The sequence below is a fragment of the Sarcophilus harrisii genome, chromosome 4 (genome assembly GCF_902635505.1).
Source record: "Sarcophilus harrisii chromosome 4, mSarHar1.11, whole genome shotgun sequence".
Taxonomy (NCBI): Eukaryota; Metazoa; Chordata; class Mammalia; order Dasyuromorphia; family Dasyuridae; genus Sarcophilus; species Sarcophilus harrisii.
The window spans coordinates 22,968,270-22,976,553 of record NC_045429.1 but is presented as its reverse complement, the minus strand read 5'-3'; the positions used below and the strand labels follow the sequence as shown (position 1 = coordinate 22,976,553).

The following is an 8,284-nucleotide window of genomic DNA, read 5'->3' as shown; positions in this document are numbered from 1 at the left end:
AGTTCAGATTCTGCCTCAGTCACTTACTAGTTTTGTGACCCAAGGGCAAGGGGTAGAAACTTTCTCAGCCTCAACTTCTCCACCTGTATAATGGGAAAACAACAGCACCTGCCTCACACTGTTTCTGTGAGAATTAAATGAGATCACATGAGGTAAAGGGCCTCGCAAATGCCTTCTATAAACGCTAGTTAGTACTTTTTCCGGGGTGGATAACGGCTGATCTGGAACGGGAAGGCGGTCTCTGGTTGAGCATCCCGGGATCTCTCCTTGTCTCTAAAGCTTAAAACTGCACTAAGACTTTTGGGACACACCGGTGTGGAGGTAGCACATCCACGGTTTCTCCATTGCCATCGATAAAAACATGCTAATGGAGACAACTCCCTACAGTCCCCTTATGTCCGTGACCTCTGCGGGCACTCACAGCCTTCCTGGGGAGCAGGGATCATTCCCATTTAACAGAACGGGGAAGCTGAGGCCCAGAGTGGACAAGGGGCCAGTGTCTCAGCGCCAGCCTCTGCCCCTCTCCGCGCTCCCAGCCAGCGAGGGCACCCAGGGCACCCTCGCTCCAGCCTGCTTCCCAGACACAGAGGGCCGCAGTCACGCTGTGTATGGTTCCAGTTTTTAATGCTTTCTTGTAAAACTGAACATAGAAAACCAGCTGAGGAAATGGACGTCACTTCTGTACAATTTATATACATGAGGTCTGTGAGCTTAAAATTAAAAAAAAGTCCCGATAACGTCTAGGAGGGCCTGGCTGTGCCCGGCACCCAGGGGAGCTCCCCTTCTGGGCCCGTGGCAGCCGCTCGGGCCGGGGGGCCGTGTCCCGGGGGGGCCCCGGGGCGAGCTGTGCTGGGTGGGGGTGTAGCGGAGCTCATAGAAGCTTCCGGCCCTTGCTAATATGCGGGCCTGAAAACCAGGCTGGGGAGAAGCTTGGATACAAGGGGGGTGAGATGGGGGGGCCTCGAGGGGCCGGGCCGGCCTTAGGTGTCGGTGTAGATGGAAGGGAGGGAATTCAAACAGGGGTCAAAGGAGCCATTGGGGAAGAAGCCATTCTCCTCTGGGCTGGTGGTGCCTGCTTCCGGGGGTCCACACGGGCCGTCAGACAGGGTATCATAGCCTGCCCGGAGAGAAGGGAAAAGAGCATGAGGTCGCCGGTCAACGAGCATGTAGTAAGCACCTGCTGCATGCCGGGCACTGCGCTATACTCTGAGAGGTAACTCCCTGACGTCAACAGCAAACCTATAACAGGGGAGATGGCATGCTCCTAGTGCTTAGAGCGCTACGAAAATCAGCTCATTTGATCTTCACAACAACCTTGAGGAGCTGGTGCTATTGCGACCCATTTTACACATGGGGAAACTGAGGCAAATATCAGTTAAGTGACTTTCCCAGGGTCACACGACCAGTAAGTACAGGCTTTATAATTCTATCCCTTGTTGCGCCGTCCAGCTGTCTTCTACCCTGTCATTTACTAGCCGTGTGACCCTGGACTTGAGTTTCTTCATCTGTCAAATGAAGAAAATAACCTTTGTACCTCGCAGGGTCAATGCTAAGAGTCTTTCATGTGGAAATGTGAACAATTCATAATTTCATCATTCTTATAACAAATGAGGCCCAAACCATCCCAGAGATTCCAGTGAGAAGGTGATAAGAAATAAATAAAGTCAAATCAGTTTCATTCCCAGAGTTTAGTATAGTGCATACAGTAGGTGCTCAATAAATGAATATCGATTGACTAACCCTGGGCTGGAGGGGGCCGGTCAGTCAACAATAAGCATTTTCTATGTGCTAAACCCTGGGGATGCAAAAGAACTCTGGCCAGTCACAGTGCATGCTGGGTAAATGAGGGAATTTTGGAGAAAAGACAGCAGCATTGATTAGTCCTGAGAAAGGTCTCCTGCAGAAAATCAGATCTGAGGGAAGGCGGGGGGCACTGCTGAGGCAAAGGCCTGGAGCTGGGAGATGGAATTATATGTGCATACAGTTGGTCAGTGTACCTGGATGCCGGAAGGATAGGATTAGAAAGAGGGGAAAGGACTCAGCAGACCCTGAGCAGAGTCTCCACATCTGGGGACTTTCCGTGTTATAGTCCTGTCTCATCTCTGACCCCAGGAGGGCAGGCTCCTCAAAAGGACCCACCCAAGGCTCTGCTCTGCATTCAGCAAGTGTTTAATAAAGGTTGAAGAACCTGAAAGAAGTCAGCCATGTATCCGATTAGAAGCTCCATGCGGGCAAGGAGGGTAAGCTGGATTTGCACACAGAAGGTGTTTAATAAATGCTGCGTGACTAGCAGGCCCTAACATTTGTGTGTGCCCGGCGAGAAGGAGGGGCGGATACCTTGGGCAGGTAAGGGGGTGCTCAGAGGGTGGTAGCCGTTGGCCCTCAGAGGATTATAGCCATGGGGCTCTCCCGTCAGGCCGTCCCCGCCACCGCTGGCCGGCTCCGCTGCCCTGTAGCAGTCTCCGTAGTGGAAGCAGTTCTGGATGGAATGGAAGCTGCCTTGGTAGCCTGGGGAGGAAGCACAAGGAGCCACAGTCCGTGACTGGGTGACGCCCTCTCTCCCCCTCCCGGCACGTCTTCACCCGTGACCCGTGCCTCTGGGCCGGGGATGGCTCTGGATTCAGCAAAGGGCCCGGAACCCCCAGGTCCGATGTGGCCCCAAGCTAATGGCCAGGGGAGCTCCACGGAGATTACGGTGGTACACCTGGCATTGGAGCAGCGCCAGCCACTCTCACGATCTCTGGTCCTTCCCTCCATAAGCCGGCCTCCCCTCTCGGACCCTCCTACCGCCTTCAGAGCCGCTGCTCCAGGCCCGGGGCCTCCCGCTGGTCCCTCCTACCCCTCAGCCCTTGTAGCCATCACTGGCGGGGCCCTTTCCGAGGGCATCAAACCCCGACCCCCACGGCGTCTTTCTTGTTTTGTCTAAATTACAGGAGAGACCAAGGCTCCTCCAAGTCTCCTTCTGTGACCAGACACTAGACAGTCACATGAGGGGGTCCGTCTGTAGCAGAGACAGGACATGTTCAGCCCTCTGCCCGCTCTGCCCCGGCCATCGTCCCCTCGGCCACCTCTTCCTGTCATTGCTTCCTGAGCCATGAGCTCTCTGAGGGACTTGCACCCTCCATGATCCTGGGCAGCCCTACTCAGTTTTCCTCTCTGTAAAACGGGGGCAGTTGGACCCCAGGGCCTTAGGCCCTGGCCCAGAGCTCTTTGCCCAGCGGCCGCTGGCTGGGGTTGCTAAGTTACGGTAGGATGCTCTTAGCCTGGAGGGGGAGCCAGGAGAACATTTCAGCGGCTGCATAAAACATTAAACCTGCAATTATTACTTGTGGCGACGTTGCGCTGACCCGGCTCTCCCCCATTGTTCTCAGAGTTCCCTAACTACCGTCCTCCCCGGGAGACTTCCTTTTGGAAGCACTGGCCGAGCGGGAAGGAGGCAGTGAGGGCCCTGTTGCTGGAGGGGTCCAAGCAACCGGGCTGGCTCCAGGGGCATCTATGGTTTCCTCTTGGAGATCTGAGACTGAGAGCCGCAAAGTGTCTGTGGCAGGTTCAAAGCCCATGTCTGCCAGGCCCTGGTTTTGCTGCCAGCAAAGGCTCTGTCAATCCCCCAGCTGACTTATTAAAGGAACTTAATTATGTGTCATTTGGTGATATTGTGCAGATGGGCTGCTTAAGCCTTTCAAACCCGGGCAATGATGGGACAGTGAAGTCAGATAAAGTAAAATGTCAGGGCTGGGAGGGGGCTTAGAACAGGGGATGTCAGGGCTGGGATGGGGCTCAAAGACCTTTTCAGCCCATCTTCCTATTTTACCAACAGGTAACAGGCCCAGCAGGGCAGTGACTTGCCCAAGATCACCCAGAGAGTCTCCAGGCTAACGAGGTTCCTGGGCAGTGTCCAGCATCTCAGGTGGAAGGTAAGTGGGGCCAGCCCCACCCCCTGCTCTGACTCGATGCCAGTGGGCACAGCCACCTCCTCTCTTCCTCTAGCCCAGCCCCGCCATTCCCTCAGTAACGAGCCTGTGCCCAGGGTCTGGAGGACTCCATCACCCCTGGGATGGCCACGGGACATCCTCTGGATTCCACTCCAGACATGGCCCTTCCCCTGCACAGACCCTTCCATTCTGGGCAGTCTCTGGGTCCGGCTGGGTGCTGTGAGGTCTCTGGCCGCCCCCAGAGCTGCCTTCCTGTCCTGCCCCTTGCCCTGTGGGGGCTTGTGTCGGAGGCCCTCTGGGAGCCTGGGGTTCCAAGGCCCCATCCTGGGGCCTCTTCACTGTGGAGCCTGGGGGAGTGGGGCCCACGGTGTCCACAGGGTCATCCTGGGCTGGGGCTGGAGGCCTTGGTGAAAATCAGCCTAAAAAGCCTAGTCCTGAGGGCTGGCGTAGGGAAGCGGCTCTGCAAGCTCCAGTGTCCAGGAGAACTGGGAGCCAGGGCTAATTACTACAACCCCCAGTCATCTGCATTTGGGGCTCTTCCTTCTTCTAGACTGAGTTTCCTGAGGGCAGGGAGCGGATCCCCGCTGGACCCGGCCGTACGTCCTGCCCGGAGAGGCACGGGGAGCAGACGGGACACCGTTCTTACCTTGGGGGGCCAGCGGCGGGGCTGCCGGGCTCTGGAACGGCGGGTAAGGTTTGCTGGGAAGGGTCGGGAAGGGGGGTCCTCCGGGGGGGTGGGTCTGTGCAGGCGGCAGCGGGTGTTTCTGCAGGAGGGCGGGCGGGAGGAGCGCTTTCAGAGGAGTGAGGATGCTGGGAGTGAGCCTGGGGAGGGAAACCAGACGGTGAATCGAGGAAGGGGCCGATGGGGGCGCCCGTGACATGGCGGGATCTCCTTCAGGACATCCAACTGTAGATTTTTTTTAATGCATCAGGAGATAGCGAGAAGGAGCAAAAGCTAAAAAGACAATAAGATGTGTCCTCGATAGAATATGGGCTGAAGGACTGGCTAGGGCCCCAAAAGCCTGGCCATGGATCACTGTTGCTGACACTTGCTGTTCTAACAAGCCCCTCTAGTCTGATGCTCAGCGTTCCAGATTGTAACGTTCTATTTCCCCAAATCCCTTTAATCTCTGACATTCCGTGTTCTAAAATTTCTGAGTCCTTCGTGCTATTTTCTCCCTTTTTTGCTATAATTTTTTTTATTATTAAAGCTTTTTATTTACAAAACACATGCACGGATAATTTTTCAACACTGATCCTTGCAAAACCTCGTGTTCCATATTCCCTCCCCCTGCCCCCACCCCCTCCCCTGGATGGCAAGTACTCCAATATATGTTAAACATACATTCCATTCCGTTTTCTACAGTCCTTCCCAGTTCTGACTTTCTCTAAGGCCTTTTGGCCTCCGTGGTTTTAGGTTCTAAGGCAATCCTCTCTGCTCTAAGGTCCCGCCTCCGTCTGACACTGTTCTAGGCTCTCCTCGCCTCCCTCCCCCAGCTCTGGGTCATTCCGTGGATCTTTGTTGTCCCTTGGTCTGGGCTGCCCCATAACTCACTGGCGCCCTAATGAAGGCCTCTCCTAGACTGCCCGGCCCCGTCCCGAGCCTCCCTTCTCAAAGAGCAATAATCCTTCAGGGTCCGACTCCAGGGGGGAGCAGCCCCGTCCCCGTCCGGTTCCTCATCATCACTCCGGGTAATAAGGGAAAATGCTTAATGGCTGCCTGGCTGCAGAAGCAGCAAACTCATGGGCCCCAAGGCCTGGGCTCCGGGGTCCACCTTCACTTTATTTCAATCCACTATTTTCTCCTCTGCCCATGAGAAGGCAGACGGCTCCTGGGGCTGGAGGGGAGGGCTGGAGGGGAGGCCCGGGCCCGGCCGGCTTCTACATCAGCCCTTGGCCTCCGGGAGCCACCCTTGCCAGGCACCAGGCTGCCCATGGAAGTCACGGCTGCCAAGGGGGGAGGGAGGCCAAGGGCAGGATTGCAGGAGCTGGGCGGGAAGTGGGCTCCTGCCTTGTGCCAGCTGTGAGATCTCGGCCAGGGCATTTCCATTCCTGGCCCTTGGTTTCCTCATCTGTAAAATCAAGGGTTGGACTAAACGACTTCCAAGCTTTCTCCCAGCTCTGACATCCCCTGTTCTAAACTCTCTCTCACCTCCGACATCCCTTGTTCTAGGTCCTTTCCTGTTCTAGGCTCCCCCCAGCTCTGAGGAGCTACCATTGTCCTTGCTCTAAGTCTTCGTCCCTTCCAGCACCCACCAGCTTCAAGGTGACCTCCGCTTTGGATGCTCTTGCCACCCTCCGCTCTAAGGGTTAATCCCGGCTCATCATACTCGGAGTTTATGAAACAGACCTGTGAAGGGAGGTCTTAAGGACACCTTGAGGAGGAGGAAGAGGAAGAAGAAGAGGAGGAGGAGGAGGAGGAGGGGGAGAAAGAGGAGGAGGAGGAAGAGGGGGAGAAAGAAGAGGAGGAGGAGGAGGAAGAGAAGGAGGAGGGGGAGAAAGAGGAGGAGGAGGAGGAGGAAAAGGAGGAGGAGGGGAGAAGAGGAGGGGGAGAAAGAGGAGGAGGAGGAGGGGAAGGAGGAGCAGCATAGAGATGGCTGCCCCTTTGGGGGCTCACAGAGCCAGATCAGTCACAATGCGTTCTTGGCTCTCCCTCCAGGACAGGGTCTCAGCTGCTGGGAGGTCTGGTTCCAGTTACCGGCTCCAGAGCTTTAAAGCCAATGATGAAATGCTCGTCTCTAATCCATAGATTAGAGCCAGGGCTGACTCCCAAGAAGCAGAGACACAAGGAAGGGAGATTCTCTGGGCCCTCTGAGGGACTAGAAGGTGCCCAGGCCATGCTCTGCCCCCTCCATCCCGAGTCCCAGGAAAAGGATAAGAAAAAGGCTTCTCTGAGAGTTGTCTCTTTGTGGCCCCAACACTGAGCCCCAAGCTTGGCAGCACACAGTAAGTAGGCTCCTAATACGTTTGCTGACTTGATTTATCCCATTTCCTGAAGGTCAGCTCATCCTCTTCACCATGAGATGCAAATCTGGTCACCTCTGTGACCGCTGGCCCGCGCCAGCTCAGAGAATACGGCGGCTCACTCCGGACAGGGGCCAGTGGCCATCCCCTTCCCGTGGCAGACTGGCACTTACTGGGACCACACAGAGTAGGGGAGGGGGCAATTCTTCTACCCATGCTCCCCTAACTCACCCTGTGACCTCCAACAAGGCTGTGCCCAAGGTGAGACAGGGAAAGGCTCCCCTCTTACCAGAGGCCTTGGGTCAAAACACTCCTCCTCTTCCTTACCCAGCCCCAGGTTGGGGGAGACAAGTGGCAGGAGAAACAAATCAAGGCTTTTCTCCAAGATACAAATATATATATATATATTTCTGGCTCACCAGGGCAAGGCATTATAGTCACCCCCTGGGATTGGAGGGGTAAGGAATAAGGAGGAGGAGGAGAGGAGCATGGACACCTCTCTGTGGTCCTGAAGGAGACGAGCGATAGTCTCTCAGCTTGGAGGTTTTAAGCTCGGGAGACCTGGGGATGCTGCTGGGAAGAGCCTGAGAACCAAGAGCAGCGAGGGACCTCTAGGGATTCCAGGCCGGAGCCCTTTTCAGAATCAGTGGCAGGTGAGACACGGGAGGAGGGGGCAGGGGGTGAGAGCCCGTGAGACACGGAGCAGCAGCCTCGTCGTCCAACCAGCCACGGACGCTCTCCTGCTGCAGCCAGAAAGGGAGGGCACCAGCCGTGGAGGGGCCGGGCTCTGGAGATGTCTGCGTGAAACAGGGACGCTGACAACAAGGTGTCATCTCAGTGGGACCGAGGAGATGATGGTTCTCTAGTTCCCATATATACTTAGTGCTCAGCAAGGTGATGTCATGGTTCTACAGGTGGCACATGCTCAGTGTGCTGAAGTGATGTCATTGTACTAAGGTATATAAGGGCTGGGAGGACTGGAAATGAGACCCTCCATCTCTGACCCTCCCCCTGGTGGCTGCCCTGCCTCCTGCCTCCTGCACTAAGATCAAGGCTGGGCCAGAATAAAGTCTCTAGACTCTCTTCCTGCCCATCCTGGCAGTGTTTTTCCTGCTGAGACCAAGGCCCGTCCGGAGCACCTCCTGAAAGCCAGCCCGGACATTACCCCCAGCCGGACTCTTGGGACAGGGTTTCCTTTGTACCACGTCCTTTATTTATTTTTTGCCTTTAGATACATGATTCTGAGGAGTCTGACTCCCCAGGCTGCCGAAGGGTCCATGAGGGAAGGAAATAAGCATCTACTACGCGTCAGGCCCACAGAGCTGGGCTGGTGACGTTGTTCAAATGCCAAACTTGCCCAAAAGACTATTTTGTGGAGAATCCACACA

General features: G+C 55.7%; 1 protein-coding gene across 1 annotated transcript; it reads right to left on the bottom strand.

Annotated features, from left to right (window-relative positions):
* Nucleotides 1-261: 261 nt before the first annotated feature.
* LOC116423751 (zinc finger protein GLIS1-like) lies at nucleotides 262-5,167 on the bottom strand. Its single transcript, XM_031969083.1, has 3 exons — nucleotides 4,579-5,167; nucleotides 2,338-2,508; nucleotides 262-1,117 (listed from the first exon to the last, which is right to left on the bottom strand). Exons 1-3 carry the CDS (start codon nucleotides 4,811-4,813, stop codon nucleotides 981-983), a joined length of 543 nt encoding a protein of 180 aa, XP_031824943.1. The 5' UTR covers nucleotides 4,814-5,167; the 3' UTR covers nucleotides 262-980.
* Between the last annotated feature and the right edge of the window lie 3,117 nt (nucleotides 5,168-8,284).